Raw genomic sequence first — 18112 nt, forward strand, 5'->3', positions numbered from 1 at the left:
ATCTGTATGGCACACACATCAAAGCATTGCTGAGTTTCTCTCCTATTACATGACTATTTTTTGTAGTGTCCACCAAATGTACACAAGATGGACGGCTACACCTGTGAAAAAGACCAGGTGAGATGTTTGATTATTAACTCTTACAGTATTCTAGACTTTAAAAAAAAGCCTTCAGCGCGTTTGAAACCTTTTATGTGAGTCTCCATACTTCTTTCTACAGGGCCGCTGCTTCAACGGAAGGTGCAAAACCAAAGACAGACAGTGCAAGTACATTTGGGGAGAGAGTAAGTGTAATATTCCTGTGTACAAATCATCATTTTCATATTAACAAAAATGGAAAGATTTATTCGTTAGACCACATTCACCAATGCAATAACAGATTTCCCAGAATTAAATGCAGTTGATAGAGACTAACTGTCGGCACTGCAGATCTTAATGTTGGCTGTGTCATGTCTCCCTCAGAGGCGATGGCGGCTGACAAGTTCTGTTATGAGAAGCTGAACATCGAGGGAACAGAGAAGGGCAACTGTGGGAAGGACAAGGACACCTGGATCCAGTGTAACAAACAGTAAGCCCGTCCTCCTGCCTGACTGGAACCTGTGCAGTTCTTTCATCTTATTTTGTTATTATGGCGTCTTCTTCCCTAATGAACTTTGGTTATACCCTTTGTGTTTCAGGGATGTGCATTGTGGGTACCTGCTGTGCTCCAACATCTCGCCTGCCCCGCGACTGGGTGAACTACAGGGAGTGCTGACCACTTTCACTGTAGCCCAGCACAGTGTTTCTCTAGACTGCAGGTACACACACAGCCTCAAATTTAGCGAGAGACCTAATAAAAAAATCCACCCTGAAACACTTTAACGCTGTTAAAAAAACACAGCTATTTGTGATGTACCTTGCATCTCTGGGCCAATTTTGTTGTATTTTTCTTATTCCTGTGGGTAACTGGCCAAACGTAGACGATGTGACATCATGTTGGTATATTTCCAGCGTGGCTACAACGAAGTTTGAAAGTGGAAAATTCCCCTCAGTCCCTCAGAAACAAAGAGCAAGGGCTTCTTTCCATTTTTTGTTCATCCATCGTACAGGGAGAAATCCATCACAGAAGCAGCAGAGATAAAAAAATTTCCACAGACAGTAGTCTCAATAGACCATAATGCAATGCAGTCACAAGGCATGTGTTTTGAGTAAGGCCCCGGAATCTCACTTTTTCTCAACTGGAAAAACTCGCTTTCTTGCTGTTGCCATCGGTATCACTATCATCGCTATTGCTCTCTCCTCCTATCGTATAACCCACAGCTAAATACAACATGTTCACACCTGTTCTCTGTCGAAAGCCATTCTGGGAAATATTGGAAATCACTAACTTAAGTAGAAGTAGCCAAGGCAGATTGAGGGAAAGTGGGTATACCAAAAAAGTTAATTACAACACATATGCACAGTGACTTTTCATCCTAGTGTCACCAGTTGTACATAGGTTACGTTTAGGTCAATTCAGCACAGTCTTTTCCATGTCAAGTGCTGTGTGACTGACTCAGCTTTGTTTGCGGTGGCAGCGGCGGTCATGTGCTGATTGACGGAGACAGTGACCTGGGCTACGTCGAGGACGGGACGGCGTGCGGGACGGACCGAATCTGTTTCAATCACAAGTGTCTCCCCATCCAGCAGTTCAACTTCAGCACCTGCCCCGGGACCACCGACAAGACCATCTGCTCTGGACATGGGGTACACACATACAGCACACACACACACACACATACAGCGAATGTATACACGCTTATAGACATCAGGTAGAGGTTCAAGAGGTTCAGGTGTCAGGACAATCAAGCATTGCAGAAAATTTCAGTTTACATATTTGACTATTCTGGGTTTTTCTTTGCATGTTGTAGGCGTGCAGTAATGAGCTGAAGTGTGTGTGTCACCTGGGCTGGGCAGGAGAGGACTGTAACTCCACGTCTCCTCTCAGCTATCTCGTGGTGGGACCCACTGCCTCTGTTTCAGGTACGGCTGCTACCACTGTCCCTACTTTATATCCCTACTGGTCCATACTTTTCTCCATTTCACATCCATTTTCTGCTTCTCTTTACCTTCATGTCCATGTATTCTTCTCTGCACTCTCCGAATTTATATCTGTACCTCTCTTCTCTATCCACCCAATTAATCATCTCCACTCCCATTCACAATGATCCTGAATACTATGTTGAATACACCAAGCTTTTGTTTTCTTTATTGATTGCTCATTGCACCTCTCTATAGCCTTTGTGTTGGAGTCACGTCTGCTCATTAAAGTCAGCTGCATTTGTATTCACTGAACCATGCATGTCATTCTTTTCGTTTGTCATTATTTTCACACTCATTCTTTGTCGACAGGCTCATGTCTTTGACGGAGTGACTTGAGGTCAGATTTTAGTTCCTCTTCATTGTGTTTGTCTCGTCTTTGATGTCATTTCCTGGTCCTCTTCCTCTCTCACCCCAATTTCAGCTCACCTCTGTTGGTTAGTTTTGACCAGTGTTGAGTTATAGGATGAACAGTATCAATGATTGTGTTGTCATGAGTGGGGACCCACTGCACATGTAAGTTCCCCCCCGCAGTAGTGCTGAAGCGTAGGCCAAACAGCTAGAAGTTTGGTTGTTCTCAGTTTGCTCCCCTTTGTTCTCCTTTTAGTCTTTCCCTCCTACATGTACTGTGTTTTGTTTTGTTCTGCTGCAGTGTTGTGTGCCTTGTGTATCCCTTTGTGTCCATATTATTCTGGAAACAAGAAAAACACATGCAATTAACATACATTTGCCCTCCTTCCCCTCTCTTCCTCTCCTCCTCTCTCTTCCTCTGCCTCAGGTATCACCAGCACCAACATCATCATCGGGGCCATCGCAGGCTCCATCCTCTTCCTTGCTCTCATATTGGCCGTTACAGCCTGGTGCTACAAGTGAGTGTCCCTGAGGCCTCGATGTGTTGGGCTTAATATTATGTGACACATTTGACAAAAGTCATATTACTGATGGACTCTAATGAGGATGCTCTTACTCCTCTTTGCAGGAGCTACAGGCAGAGATGCTATGTTGAATCTGAGGTTCATCGAAGATTCTGCCGGTTTGCTGACTTTAACGTTTTTTTTATATTGTATTTCTGTTGGTTTTGATGCATTACTACATGACAGTACCTTCAATCTTTCCACCCTAAGTCACACTTTAACACTGTTGAAAAACAGTTGTTTGGCAACCTAGCTTGCATTTCTGGGCCCATTTTGTTGGTTGGTGTTGCATTTTTATTATTCCCGCAGATAACTGGCCAAAAGTAGAAAACGTGACATCATGTCAAGATATTTTCAGTGCAGCTACAATGCAGTTTTCATAGGAAGAAAAGTTCATCTATCTAAAACATCAACAATAAACGTTGGCTTTGGTAAATGTAGAGGCAGGTGGAGGGAAAGTCGCTACGCCAAAAAAGTAAATTACAACACTTCAAAACAAAATAATATAACAATAAGAATTTTTTGAACATCATAAATTGATATCTGTGCATCAGTATCTGAAGATGGATTTTTCCTTGAATGATTATTTGCCAGTCCCATCTAAGAGTGTTTTTCTCCTATGTTTCCAGACAAATGCCCCCAGGCGACTATGTGACGAAGCCTGGGGATGCAGACTCCTTCTACAGCGACATGCCCCCCGGTGTCAGCACCAACTCCGGCTGCAGCTCCAAGAAGAGGTCAGCCTGCCTGTCACACCTGCAGATTTACACCCTGTCCTTCACTCCCTCAATCCCATCCATATCTCAGAACATCTCACTGTTCGGCTTCAGGTGTGCCATCTCATTCTCACCCATTCATCTGCCACTGTGTGTGTGTGTGTGTGTGTGTGTGTGTGTGTGTGTGTGTGTGTGTGTGTGTGTGTGCGTGCGCGTGCGTGCGTGTGTGCATGAGCCTCACCAATGGCTTTTGACCATATTGTACTGCTGTGTGGGTTTGTCACCATTCTCTTTCAGCGCACTCTGCACCCAGTGCCTTCTCTGTGTCACAGGTACAGACGAACTCAGTGTGTGTTCATATGCATGCCTTATGCACATATTATACTTTGTTGAACATATCTCTTTGAATTTCTTATTCTTTATGTGAAGTTTTGGTGTTCCTCAAAAGTGTTCCATTTGTCATGTCATCATCCGGTTGTCATGGTATTGTTTCACTGCTCATTCTGTTGCCATGGCGTCTCCATCTACTACTCCCATTTACCTGAGCCTTCCCCTCGTCTTCATGTCTACAACAGGAGCAGAACTGCCTCAAGTCCGTTGGATAACGACAACCATGATTTATGATTTGTAATGATTTATAACACCAGGAAGGATGATATTTTATTGAAGATAACACCTTTTTGCTGCTTATAGTTGGCTATGTCATATATATATATATATATATATATTGTATACCTGTGTGTGTGTGTGCGTGTGTGGATGTGTGCATGTGTAGATCTAATGGCCTGTCCCACTCATGGAGTGAGAGAATCCCAGATGCCAAACACATCTCTGACATCTGTGAAAATGGTCGACCAAGGAGCAACTCATGGCAAGGTAATGCACAAATTCCTACTCATACATGTTCAATACCATAAAAACAATCAACCCCCAGACAAATATACTCTATATACTATGACTTTCTGGTAAATGTGTGTTTTTTTGTTCTGTTTCTCTCAAGGAAATCTGAGTGGTAATCGTAAGAAACTGAAAGGAAAGAAGTTCCGTGCTCGCTCTAACTCCACAGAGTAAGTTCCCTGAGGCGAGCCGGTCAAACTGAGGTCCTCTAACCTCCTCAGATGGGATATACTGATCAGAGGAAGCCCTGGTCTTAAATAGTCATATCATGTTCTTTTAAAGGCTTGGCATAGTTGGAACAAAACTCACACAGCTCTGGAAGTCAACAAATAATGTAAAATTGATGTACAGGAAGACTTTCCTTTCTCAGATTCTGTATCAGTCATACACAGTATGTTGCAGCCAGACGAGTCTGGAGAATTGATCACACTGCAAGACACAGTGTGATCGCAGTATCCTGAGACTCGCCAGGCTTGCAAGGCTATGTTGTACCCCCAAAAGCAGAAAATATCCATTTGATTTTTCTCTGAGCCTGTGAACAAATAACGTTGAGCATTTGCATATGCCTGGTGACTGTGAATGAACACAGCACAGTGTGCATTGGCTGCCTCCCAGCCTGGCGTGTCGGTTTGTTTGTTTGTGGGTTTTAAGGTCTTGGCATATGAAGTAGTCTGCAGCGCACACCTGTTCTCATTGCAAGCATGAGACTGACTGAGTGGCAAGAACTGCTTGGAATGACGTGACATGTAACCAATATGCAACTGAGCCTGTTAACACACAACACAGTTGTCGTGATTTTCATGGTGCTGTTTTCATCTAAAAACCACACAGGTCTGTCCACCATCTTGTCATTTTCTCAATTGCATCTTGGTGTCTGTTCAGAATGTCTTTGCTCTGCTCTGCTTTCCTAAAATATTTCCTCCTCCTCTCTTCCTCCACTGGCTTAATTCTTGAAATTTTCTGTCCCTTTTCATTTCTCTTCCTTCCTTCCTTCCTTCCTTCCTTCCTTCTTCTTCTCTCTTCTCCCCTCCTTGTGTTGTGTCCATCACCCCCCCCCCCCTCCTCCTCCCACAGGTATTTAACCCCTCGCTTCAAAACAGAGTATTATGATGTAACTAAATGGGTAGAAGATGTGAATAGAAACACTCAAGGACCTTACCTTAGGTATTACCTCAGATTATGTCCTGTACCCCACACGCTTGTCTAAAAACCCTCTCACCTTTGATTTGATTTATGGTTTGGTCAAAGAAAGTAAGAAGTTGCTCCATTCTGGCATTTTTTCTGCCGATGGTTTAGTTAGTTACATCTCAGTGTTGTAATAAACAGTTGGCATGTTGTGTCTTGGAGCTCCTATGAGGGATTAAAAAAAGAAGTATTTTTGCTTTACATTATAATATATCCTATTTTATCTGTCATTCTTCCTATTTGTTGTCAGAGTAGATACTCATTTTCCTTTGAAACAGCTGCATTTTACTTTGCCGATATTTTGTCATTTTTTCCAGTAAAGCCTTCTGCTGTGCAGTATTGATGAAAAAACGCCTGTGTTACAATGTTAAAATTTTAATGCAGTCATTTTATTCATAATTTTTCCTTATTCCCTCCTTTGCTTCTTCCACACAGCCTCTTGTTACCTCTGCATGTTCAGTGTCGTTCTGTCTGTAAGTGTTTATGTGTGTCGGCCCTGGCTTGCTCCCAGTGACCTCACCTGCCTTTGTGTCGGTGTGATGTCATCACTGAGACGACTTTCTGTGCTCTGTTGTGACATCATCGCTGTGTACTGCTGTGATCAGATTTAGGCCACCGCTCTGATCTGGTCCAAGGTCTATAGATAATCACACCAAAGACAAACAATATAGTTTCCTCGGCAACAACGAGGAAGCTCATGGGCACATTCTGGTCCCATGTCAGTTCACCAATTGTTTATTCATTCATGCAAATTCAACACAATCAATCAGAAATCTATAGACCTTAGTCGTGTCCAGGAACACCTCCCTGACCCCCCTCCTGCAACAATATCTATCAAAAGGCAGAAATAGTTTAATTCTTTCTATTATTATAACCAGTCCAAGTTATTTCAGCTCAACATGCAGTACTGGTGCATACGCCTAGGGGGCACTGCTTCACTGGACAGGACCTCTCCCTCTGATTCTCTGAGTCTGTTGTTCTTACCCAGCTCCGGTCTGGTCTGCTGTCCCACTCACCTCATCATACTCACTACTTCCAGCATTCCTCATTCAATACACACATCGATCAAACCCTTCAGACTTCACACCGGCTCATTCTGACGGCTCAGCGGACAGTAGAAGTCACCCTCAGCAGCATGTGTTTCATAGTCGATAAGGGTGACTTTCTACACATTCTGGCTCTACCTGATGATGAAAAAAAATGATGCTGTCCCAGGGCGAAGCATGTGAGTGGCAGGAAACATGACTCTGCCCAGACCAGTGCTGTGAACTGTGTACTTGATGTAGAGGTTGCCCCTAAAAGCTGAGCTACTTGTCATGAGTCTTTATGTTTTCAACACAAATTTGGGATCTGTTTGTGTCTGTGCTTTTGGTGAATTACAGTAAGATCTTTTAAGAGCAACCTCTCTCTGTAGGAAGGTGAAAACTCAGTGACTCAAGGAGGATGTTGCCCAAAGTCACAGATCTCGCATCAGCTTATCTTCCTGAATCTATCCTGATCAATCCATCTGTGTCTTTGTCCAACTTAATCCTATACCAGCTAGGAGAGAAGAAGCAATAGTTGAATAATGTCACTTCCTGTCTCCCCTAGGACGCTATCCCCCGCCAAGTCTCCCACTTCCTCTACAGGGTCGATTGCATCCAGCCGGAGATACCCCTACCCCATGCCCCCTCTCCCCGATGACCAGAGGAAAGCCAACAGGCAGAGTGCCAGGGTGAGTCACAGTCAACTGGAGTATATCACACACACCTTTAAAAGACCACACCAGGGACATTAGAGGGCACTAAAACATTTGCTAATTGGGATCATAATAGCATCACAAAGAAAGAAAGAAATGTACAGTGAGTATATCTAAACTCTAAACATGTCTTCTCTTTGGTTTTCTGCTCTGTCTCTTATTCCCTATTCCTTTTCTCTTTTCTTTTTCTCTTGTTCTCTCTTCAGCTGTGGGAGACTTCGATATAACAGCCCTCTTACCTACTCTACTAAAGACCTTAAGGAACTACACCTTTCTCTCCTTTTCTATGAATGAAAAAACAAAAGTGAAACAAAATTGACACTAAATGACAAAGAAGAGAGAGAGAGCACCCCATTGGAGCGCAAATAGGCAGAGGTGTGTGTGAATTATTGTATGCAAGGGCCTCCAAACCTGACTTGCTCGACGGCGCCAGTCTGTGTGTTGGATCTCTACGAGACGAGAGGAGCGCCCGCTGAAAAACCAGCTCCAGATCCACTCCAGACCCGCTGGAGCTCAGACTCAGACTGAGCTGCTCCTGACTGCTCAGGCCTCTCACCTATGGGACTGGAAATCCCACTACTCCGACCCCACCCGCCCCTTTTCCCCAAACACCCCCCTCCCCCCCCCCCTCACCCTCACCCTCACCCCGACCCATCCTCCTTTAGCTTGGCTCTCACCATACTCACTTCAACACAACCATCACCCTTGCCAGGCTGATGCCCCGACTCGTTTGGAGCTCCTCTCTATGGGGGAGGGGGAAGGGGGGGGGGGGGGGGACGGACCAGGAACAGGTCATCCTGTCGTGTTGCATCGCTGGATTTCTTGAACCATTTTGAAGCACGTGAATCACTGTAGAAAATCCAACACTGTATGCATGAGACAAACTCCAACAACCTCCTCCTATTGGTCAAGAGAAGAGAAGAACGGCGGTCTGATCCAGATGGAAAGCATGTGGGAGGGAGGGCAGTGATTTTATACCTAGGCTTAGAAGCTTTCTCTCCACTATAGGCTTTTATCAGCAACCCATATTGTATCACCAGTTATTATAGCCCATACCCCATGACATGGACCCGACCTCCCCCCCATCCTGCTCCTTCACCCTGCCCTCCCCTCGGTTGTTTGTGTGTGTGTAAATATGTACAGTGAACTACATAGAATATGTGTTTTTCTTTCTTTTTTGTTTTTTTACTTTAAGACAGGAACAGATTCTTGGGGACGTTCCCTCTCTCCTGTCCTGTTCCTGCTGTATTGTGACTTGTAGACCAAAGGGGATCTCTGTAGGTCTGCGTTGAGACCCCGCACTCGTTCTTCTGTCTGTGTTTCTATTTTTTGTCCTGTAGGCCTCATTACTTTTCCCTCTGGCTTATCCTGTGTGACTGTGACCTCTATAGCTTTCTCCATCCGCAGCAGAATGTAAAAGTGTTTTTTTTTATATCTTATCACTGGTTTCATCCTTCTCTGGGATAAATACACATAGACATCCAGTAATGACTGATAAAGTAAAGCAAAAGGTGTTGATTTTGGCACATTAATTAAGAATGTTATTGAGTTGGCTGTTGATGAGTATTATTTTAACTAACTTGAATAATTGAACGTGCCCTTCCTGATTGCAGTGAGCGGAGAGAGATGTGTTTGGTGTAGTTATAGATGTGAATGCCACTTTTCAGTCTTTTCACTTGGTGGTTTTGGAAATTCCCGTGGATAATGTTAAGATGTATTTAGTTTCCTCTAATTCTACTTTTGGATGTACGAGACCGTACTGAAAGCTAATCACAATGGGAGTACATTAAGACACTCAGGTCACTTGAATGTGAAAGTAGGAACTTCATAATGTGGAAATGAAAGTTTTGGTTAATGACCTAGCCCATTGAGAATCTGGAAATTGTGATTGAAATGTGCATTTTGGATTTAGCTGTGATGATTCAGACATTTAGCCTTGTAAATGATAAAATATGCTGTACAGTGCTTGCTGTTTGAGCTTGTGAAGACCAACAGCATGACAGTGCTATATCAAATTATGTCTTTCCTCTGGTAAGCTATCTGTGGGACCATATTGGGAAATAAGCATGTCACTGAAAGATGTTTTCCTTCATCGCCAATTGCTGTTGTCTTAATGGGTTTTTATACCACAAACTACACTGTTTGACAATAAACAAGTTATTATTAGCCACTTCAAGGCAGGCAGTCATGAATTTAATCTAGATTGAGAATCCAGGTGCAGGTTCTGTATAAAAAAAATCCTGAAGCTGTGCTGAGACTCAGACTAGCTTAAGGTGGATTTTTTGGAAGGTTTTCGCAGATCAATTCCCAAAAGCAAGTTCTCTGTACAAAGTTACACTCCAGGTCATTGCCCGACTCTGTGTAGAAACTGTTCTGTCTTAAGGCCTCTTGTGTGTCATTAACTGCTTTTTTTGTTTCGTTTCAATGTGGCCACTCTTCATTTTTAGTTCATGTATGCACTAGGACTGTATAGGTATTATGATCTTCACAATATTGGATTAATATTGCTACTAGTATCTTTTTTATTAAGTACCTTTATAATGTTCACTTTTTCTCAGCATTATGTACAGCAATTATTCAAACGGTAATTAAGTGCATTATTGTAATTATGTGTGTTGATGAGTTTGAATGGAGACATGTTGCGTTATGAGTTTTTGAAACACATTTGTCCTGGGGCCAATCCAAGGTGTCATTACTCTGGCATGTGCTGATCTGTATGATTTCTATGGTATAAGGATAGGACACAGCTACGACAGCATGAAGTATAAATGTAATAGAGATCTGTATGGGCTCATGATTTGCCTTCTACCGGAGCTTTCTTCTTCGCTCTCGTCTTCATCAAGTATTGATTAATGTCCACTAACCCTATCTTTTTTTCCTGGGTTACCCAAGGCTGTGGAAAGTATTATCTCAGAACTCTCAAGCAATATTTTTAACATCATAATACTGTGCTACAACAAACTGACATGTTGTCTTAGTGTCATGGATATTGCCCTATACTAAACTTTGAGGATGTTGCACTGCTATGCCAAGGATGGGACCAGAGGGGTTACAATGATTTCTGTGACTATACAGCTGTCAGTCTTCTCACCCAACCAGGTACAAAGGCCCTGGAAACATTTCCGCTGTGTCCGCCCACACGGCCGGACCGACAGAACCTAACAGGACTACACTGGCTGTCCGCTTTGCCGAGATGTCTGTCTCTGTCTGGCCAGAGACTTGAATGTATTAGTAAACTGGAGCACACCAACCACCCAGCTGTGGCCTCTGTAGAGGCAGCAGACCTCAGTCTCAACCATGTGGTCCCATCCTGCCAGCTCTCTCTAACAGACACCTAGGCACTCTGCTCCAGGAACCTTAAACCCCACATGTACTAGTTCCAAATCTATCTACATACTGTAGTTGCTGTCTTTGTTTGTTTTTTGTTTTTTTTGCTGTATGCTGTACATAGACTGATGATGCAAAAATCAATGCCCATATTTTTTTCCTCTTACTCGATCATTCAGTATTGTAATATATTTAATATAAAATAAAACTTTCATCGACACATCCGTCTACACTGGCATTTCTACTAATTTAAAATCTGTATTCAGGAAAAAACACAACAGTGGAAAACAGGCTTCATCTGTTAGATGTTTTATATTACAACATAGTAAATGAGCAGCACACCAATAAAAAGGAATACAATCTCAAATGAAACAGAAATAAACCGTTCAACCCAATTGCACCTCTCCTCCCTTTCAAGGTTGTCCTAACCTCGGTCTTTATATATTGATCTGTACTATTCGGTGCAGCTGGCTCTAATGTCAGTGCTGCTTTGAATAACACTTGACTGGAATAGAATCCCATCAAGGTTACACACATCTGACTCAGTCAATGGGTTGTCACCAGTGTCACAAAGTCCGTTCAGTTTTCAAAGTTTTCATCAGTGTTTCATCATCCTCTTGTTTGCAATGACTGATTTCAAACGGACCCTGTTAATTTTGGCTTAAGTGCTGATAACCTCCAAGTACCAAGCCTGTAACCCCAAAACAAGACAGTCCTGGGGTGCGGCTGTCACTTACTCATACCAAGTCCATACAGAGTGAAGCAAGCAACTCTTCACATCATAGTTCGACTCACGCCGAACTCCTGGAGCCCCATATCGGTGTGGCTGTTTTGGCCGTGTCAGTCTGTCTGAGTGTCTGCAGTCTATCTTGATGGATGGCTTTAGTTGCTGTGGCTGCATCTTCATCAAGCGACTCGCGGATGCAGGTTTTCAGATGTTCGATACCAAACCTAGTAGAGGCAGAGACTGGAACCACGTGTCTGAAGAGCATGTTCCTCTTGGGGATCATGTCGTCGGGCAACAGGTCGGAGAACTCTGCCGGTGAGGAAAGCACAACAGAACTAATGAAACTTACAAAACAACAGCCCAGCCTTTTGCCCTGTGGTAACATGTTATATTCAATAGGAATGGCTGTGATTTCTTGTCTTTTGTTGTTTTCATTATTCAAAATACATGCTTAGATCAAATTAATTAATTTCAGACTGATCATTTTCATTTTAAACAGTTGTTAGGCAAGTTTTTGGTCTATTGATGTACTTCTGTTAATCCGTTTCTTTTTGACTGATGTACAACCATCTATCTAAAATCTCAGTAAATGAGATGGTGAGGACCCTGCCTTATCCCTTATGTTCAGGCTTAGCTACACTTAAAGAGATTTTGTCAGGGTGTAATGCCAGTCTGTCCTAATGTGATACACCTGGCAACATAATTAAGTGCTTAAGTGTCTAATGGCAGCCATTTGGAGAAAATGACTCATAAGCTGGTAGGAAGGAAGATAAAATTGTTTTTGTCCATGAGGGAGAAAAGATTAAGAGTGAAACATTTTCATTTTGGGCAGGCATATTGTAAGCCAGCTCAGAGTGAGCAGAGATTGGAATTAATGTATCTGGGGTGGGGGTTGGTGGGGTTGCTTGTCTATTAATTAATAAATCTTAGAAAATGATGGAAAATATATCAAAGTCACCGTCTGGGTTTCGCAGCTGCTCCTGCAGCTCTGCTAGTTTGTCCTCAGCATCAGGGAGGTCCATCTTATTCACCACCAGCAGAGCGGGCTTAGAGACAAGCTCCTCCTTGTACAACTCCAACTCCTTGAGGTGGTGGAGAGACGAAAAAGAGGATAGAAAGAGAATGAATAGTGAGTTTGAAAGACAGATGAAACAGATATGGAGGGATGAGTCAGGACATGGATAAGCGGCAGAGTGGCAAAAACAATGAGAGTCAAGAGAATGGGATTAACATTATGTAAATTAGAAGAACTTTATGAGTGAGTAGTTTCTGAACAGGATCCATTCGCCGTGTTGGTCTCACCTTCGTCAGAAGTTGCACAGCTTCAAAGGCCGACCTAAAAGGCATTTTGCTGGCTAGCTGGAAACCGCAAACATCCACCTGCAGCCCGACAAAGGATAATCACAGGAGACTTCATCACTATCAGTCTGACATTTTCAGCCGACATATTCAAATTATGAGAAGTGTGTCAGCGCATTTGCTTAAGTTATGTACAAGAATATCACACACATTCTGCTACTCCTTTTCCTACTACTACACACCACAAACAGCAGCTGCTTGGTCCTCTCCACATGCTTTAGGAACTTGTGGCCCATGCCTTTGTTGAGGTGAGCGCCCTCAATCAGCCCTGGAAGGTCCGCCACAGAGATCTACCGGTGAGAAACAACCATCAGGACGTCACTCAGAGAGGGGAAAGCACTAGAAAAAACCACTTACATATACAGAATATAACAGTCAAGAGACAATATATCAAGCCCTGATATAGATTCCCATACCTGCTTATGATCCTTAAACATCAGTTTGCCAATCTCTGGCCTCAATGTTGTGACTATAACAAAGATTTTACAATGTCATTGACAAAAACAAAAGATCACAGACAATTGTACCAGAAAGACTATCCAGTTCTTTGACAAAAGCAAAGATGAGAACACAGGAACATAACGTGTGTGTTTATATCTTTGTACACTCACAAGCATAACTAGCAATTTGAGGTGTGGCATGAGACATGGCCGTCAGCAGAGAGGACTTTCCTGCATTGGGGAACCTGGTGATGATAAAACACAAGGAAATCAGATATTTAAAGAATTTAGTATATCCGTTCCAATTCCAGCCTCAGCCTAAATGAACTATCTTGTACCAACAGACAGCGTGTGTGAAACCATACTGTATGTTCATGTGTGTTTCTGCGCTCACCCCACCAGGCCCAGGTCAGCGATGAGTTTGAGGTCCAGTCGGATCTGTTTGGCCTGGCCCTTACTGGGCTCGAACCCGGAGTGGAAGGACCCTCCATGTCCGCCCTTTGCAACCAGCACACTATCGCCCTCAGCATTCAGTTCACCTTAGAATTAGTACTGCAACATTAGCTGACTGTTACACTCGTACTACTCTTATGACACAAATATGACAGTTAATTACAAATAGTTCACCTCCTCAACGTACAACATTAAGTCCATTTCAAACTTTGCCTCTCTGTTCGTGTCGACGGACGGAGCGTGACTCGAAGCAACACCAACTGTTTGACCAATATCATGGGCAGCTATAGGCACTATGACTTATGACTGTTGTAGTTCACCAACATGCTTTCAGGGCTGGACAGTATTAAGTCTTTGTTGTTTAAAAATTACAATAACTGGAAATGCCAAGCTTGGGCGGGCTGTTAATTTATCTATCAAATATAATCAATACATGGAAAACCTCATATAGCAGCTGTTATTGTCATGCTGCTGGTATGGCAATAGGTTGTGGCGTTTTTGACGTACCAAGTGCTTTGCCATCATCAGTGGTGACAGTAATGCCAGCAGGAGCAAAGATCTCCTGGTCCTTCCCCCTCTCCCCCTTCAGAGCCCGGATACTGTTGACAAATAAAACTCACAATGCTCATTATACACACAAAACACATCCACTTTGTGAAGAAATAATTGACCAATGACTACATGACTTAATATCTATTATCACACACATTTATATCACTAACAAACTTGAGCTCAATGATAGACTAATGATAGTTTTCCAATTGACCTTCTGGCTTTACAGCATGGCACTGGAGCCATGGCACTTGGATACTCAAGGCTGCATTTGGAGAGACGAACCTGCTGTTGGTTCCCACTCCGGCTATAAAACGTTTCTGGGGGTATTTGTCCTTGATCCTCTTCAAGGTCATATCCTTTTTAGCCACCACCCAAACGTCTCCCCCTTTCCCCCCATGCCCCCCCAGACGGGGCAGACCCATGCCCCCACTGCCTCCGCGGACATACAGACGAAGGTTGTCCACAAAGTTTCCATACTGGAGGCAGGCAGAAAAAGAAAGAAAGGGAACTTGCATTAGACAATGATGGGATTTACCGTTTTTTAAACATTATTTTGTGAAATTTTAACCTTTATTTGACAGCTGACATAAAGAGACAAGAAAGATTGGAAGAGAGAGAAGAGAAAGGGGGATGATGTGTGACAAACCTCCTTGGCCAGATTCAAACCCATTCAACCCCCCCCCCCCCCCCCCCCCCCCCCCCCACCACACACACACACACACACACAATGTTGTCCATCTATTCAAATGTGTAATTTCAGGACTTGTACATGGGTTTGAGATCGATTTAAGATCGATTTAAGTCTGTGAGAAACTGTCACAGACTCAGTACAGAAACATCCAATATACAGACTGAACTTTTCTAGAGCATATAACTTAGACAGACATTGGTCTCTGTAAAACTGTGTGGCCCAATTGATAAAGTATCTGTCCATCTGCGCTGCATAACATTTTATACTATATAGCATGGTTTCTTAAAATATAAGTTAGACCACTGACCAAATTTGGTCAATGGTCACCTTCGGTTGAGTTCCCATTACGAGAAGAATATGAGAGACACAGTTTCTCATTTGAATCCTGGGCTTGAGAAAGATCCCTTAGTAGACTGATAACAGCTTTACAAACCTCATCACAAGGTTAGCTCATCATGAGCAGAAGGGGTTTCTGACTATGAAAGGCGAAACACAGATGAAAGGTGGTTTGAAGTTGATTACTGAGGAAATGGGGGCTCTATTAGAAAATAAAAACTTGGCATTGCATCGTGATAAGCTAGCTAACAGTTAACGTTGTTCAGGACATCGTTAGCTTCGGTGGCTAAGTAGGAGTGGAAATCCATAACATGTCAAGATAGACCAGCAGAGTACAGAGACTAGCTTACGTGAATTCATTCAACATTCACGTTTTAACACTAACGTTAGTGTCTACCATAGCCATCTAGCCGTTAACGGCTGGAAAGCTATGCCCAATGTCACTTAGTACACTGCTGCTGTTGACATCATTTTAACGACATTACAAACGTTAAAATACGACAACAGTGACTTGCTTTGTTACTTACCTTCCGGTAGCAAATCCTGCTAAACTGGACCATCTTCAGTGGAGTTTATTGTCTCTTTTCATAGACTATTGTTAACTGAGCTAGCTAGCAAGTTCACATGTGTTTGTAGCATAACACGGTCCTTCCATGGTTTGTATGACGGAGAGGAAGTGTTGGTCTTCCTCTCATTTCATTGGATCAGGAGCCGGAGGGGCGGAGTAACAAGCATCCTCATCCATCCAGATACACACAGAGCTAGAGACAGACTAGCCCATGCAAATCATCCAAGCATTGCTTACATTTCTCACTGTGGGTACATATATTTGCAGGGACCACGGATGTCTGAAAACTTTGCCAAGGAAGCTAAGAGCCACCTATTGAAATTTCAGCTAATGAGTGAGCAGAGACAAAAATGACATTTTTCACTCACTAAATTCCTTGTGGGTAGGTAATTGTTTGACATTAACAGATTTAAACTTAATTTAGCTATAACTTAGCTGTCTACAGACATAATATATATAGACATTGGTGCCATTTGTCAGTTTTGTGCACTTTTGAATCAACTAGAGACAAATGTAACTGTAATATGAATGAACATCTTATATTCATTATCTTTTGGATTATCAAAATGATATACAACAACTGATCTATGCTGGAAGTTATCAAAAACTATGTGTTATTTTCTATTTTGTTTTGTAACCCATTATTTGAGCCGGGTCAGTGTAAAAGTCTATGGCAATTCAATCAGTTCAGAATTCAACCATTAGTTTACAGGAGTGGATGCTGTTCAAAGTTATGAGCAATTCTTTGAGGAAACTCTCTCAGATTTACAGTGAAGTAAATAGGCCAATGAGACAGTATAGGCTTCATCACAAGGACAATGGCAGGACAACAAAAATGGTGAAATTTCTGAAAATTAGCAGTTAAAATCTGGAGTATACTCAAGATCTGAGTCTTTATTATTAGATTAAAATGGCATTTTGGTCTACTCCACCAAGCTGTAACTTACTGACTCACAGGAAGATAGAGCAAACCAGCAACTACCTCAGATTTCTGGCAGCCACTGATCAGAGCCACAAAACCTTCTGCTCAAAGGCCTGTGCTCAGGATCAGCTGATAGACATATTTTGAGGAGCTTATGCAAGCTGTCTTATTCACATGCTGAAACCATGGAAGCTACAAGACGGTACAGAGAGTTCAATGTGAAACGGTACTATTATCCTTCAAGCAACGGAAGAGAAGTTCCAGGAGAATTCAGAGGAATGAGTGAGAACATTTTTTTTTTCATGGCAGTGGAATCTCTATTATCAATTTTAAACTCATGATAAAGCAATTGCACAAGAAAAATGTCCTGATTTGTTTCATTTCTGTAGGACCATTCAGATGATTAAGGTTTCATATCAAACTTTCAAATGCTTTCTAATTTGTTGTGATAGTAGGAACCTCAAAAATGTAAGACAAATTGAAATCACCCTTATCCTGCAATTCCCTGATTCTTTGTCACTAAATGAAATATTACATTTCCAAAATTCAGCACTACTAAGTTTAAAATTGAACAACCTAAATTAGCATTAAACACAAAAAAGCAAAGCATCACTTTTTGTTGCAGTACCCTGAAAACTGACAAAAGTAGCTATCAAATCAAATTAAATGAAAAATATTGTCACCTTAAACTATTATTTTGCACTATTTACAGGTCAAGTGTGTACATTTTAGAAGTAATAGACAATTTTGAGAAGTTCAACTAAGGTAATATGATGTAAAATGACAAAAATAAATAAATAAATAAATAAAATACATCTGTGAACAACACCACCAGCACGTTTAAGAGGCTTCTGTTAGGTCAGAAAAGAGGGGATTTGCTATGTGACATTTCTTTTACAGCAACACTTTCTTTTCTTTATACTTTGTCTTCTACACATTCCAGCTGGACAGCAGTGTTGTACCTGCTGAGTTCACAGCTATGAATAAAAGCTGTGCTACATACGTTGCTCACTAGGACACGAGGAAGGGGAGCGCACTAATTCAGACCTCCATCCTCCAGAGAGTTTAACAACAAGCGAGTCTATGAGACACACTGATAGAAAAGACAAACCGGGTGGCCAGGCTCTCCCATCCAGATGTGTGGGAATCATCAATACAAGAGCTTTTTTTCCATAAATATACTATTCATGAATAATGCATTTATAATACATTAATTTACATTTACA

General features: G+C 42.3%; 2 protein-coding genes across 2 annotated transcripts in view; one reads left to right on the forward strand and one right to left on the reverse strand.

Annotated features, from left to right (window-relative positions):
* adam22 (ADAM metallopeptidase domain 22) overlaps positions 1-7965 on the forward strand; it is a 55335-nt gene extending 47370 nt beyond the window's left edge. Inside the window, exons 19-32 of the mRNA XM_071529275.1 lie at positions 67-117; positions 221-284; positions 463-568; positions 678-797; positions 1557-1725; positions 1890-2001; positions 2837-2927; positions 3038-3091; positions 3602-3802; positions 4464-4564; positions 4689-4755; positions 5660-5749; positions 7361-7484; positions 7715-7965. Of these exons, the coding sequence (XP_071385376.1) occupies positions 67-117; positions 221-284; positions 463-568; positions 678-797; positions 1557-1725; positions 1890-2001; positions 2837-2927; positions 3038-3091; positions 3602-3802; positions 4464-4564; positions 4689-4755; positions 5660-5749; positions 7361-7484; positions 7715-7735 (1371 nt within the window). The 3' untranslated portion in view covers positions 7736-7965. The remainder of the gene's footprint in view (positions 1-66; positions 118-220; positions 285-462; positions 569-677; positions 798-1556; positions 1726-1889; positions 2002-2836; positions 2928-3037; positions 3092-3601; positions 3803-4463; positions 4565-4688; positions 4756-5659; positions 5750-7360; positions 7485-7714) is intronic.
* A 3164-nt stretch (positions 7966-11129) lies between these two features.
* On the reverse strand, positions 11130-16056 carry gtpbp10 (GTP-binding protein 10 (putative)). Its single transcript, XM_071529261.1, has 10 exons — positions 15924-16056; positions 14652-14845; positions 14322-14413; positions 13756-13900; positions 13533-13606; positions 13338-13390; positions 13104-13211; positions 12865-12942; positions 12521-12644; positions 11130-11871 (listed from the first exon to the last, which is right to left on the reverse strand). The coding sequence occupies exons 1-10, from the start codon at positions 15954-15956 to the stop codon at positions 11627-11629; spliced, it is 1146 nt and encodes a 381-aa protein (XP_071385362.1). The 5' UTR covers positions 15957-16056; the 3' UTR covers positions 11130-11626.
* Positions 16057-18112: the final 2056 nt, after the last annotated feature.

Source organism: Centroberyx affinis, unplaced genomic scaffold, assembly GCF_046629955.1.
Source record: "Centroberyx affinis isolate AG114_WGS23_722 - 3 ecotype Tasmania unplaced genomic scaffold, CSIRO-AGI_Caff_v1 ptg001775l_1, whole genome shotgun sequence".
Classification (NCBI taxonomy): domain Eukaryota; kingdom Metazoa; phylum Chordata; class Actinopteri; order Beryciformes; family Berycidae; genus Centroberyx; species Centroberyx affinis.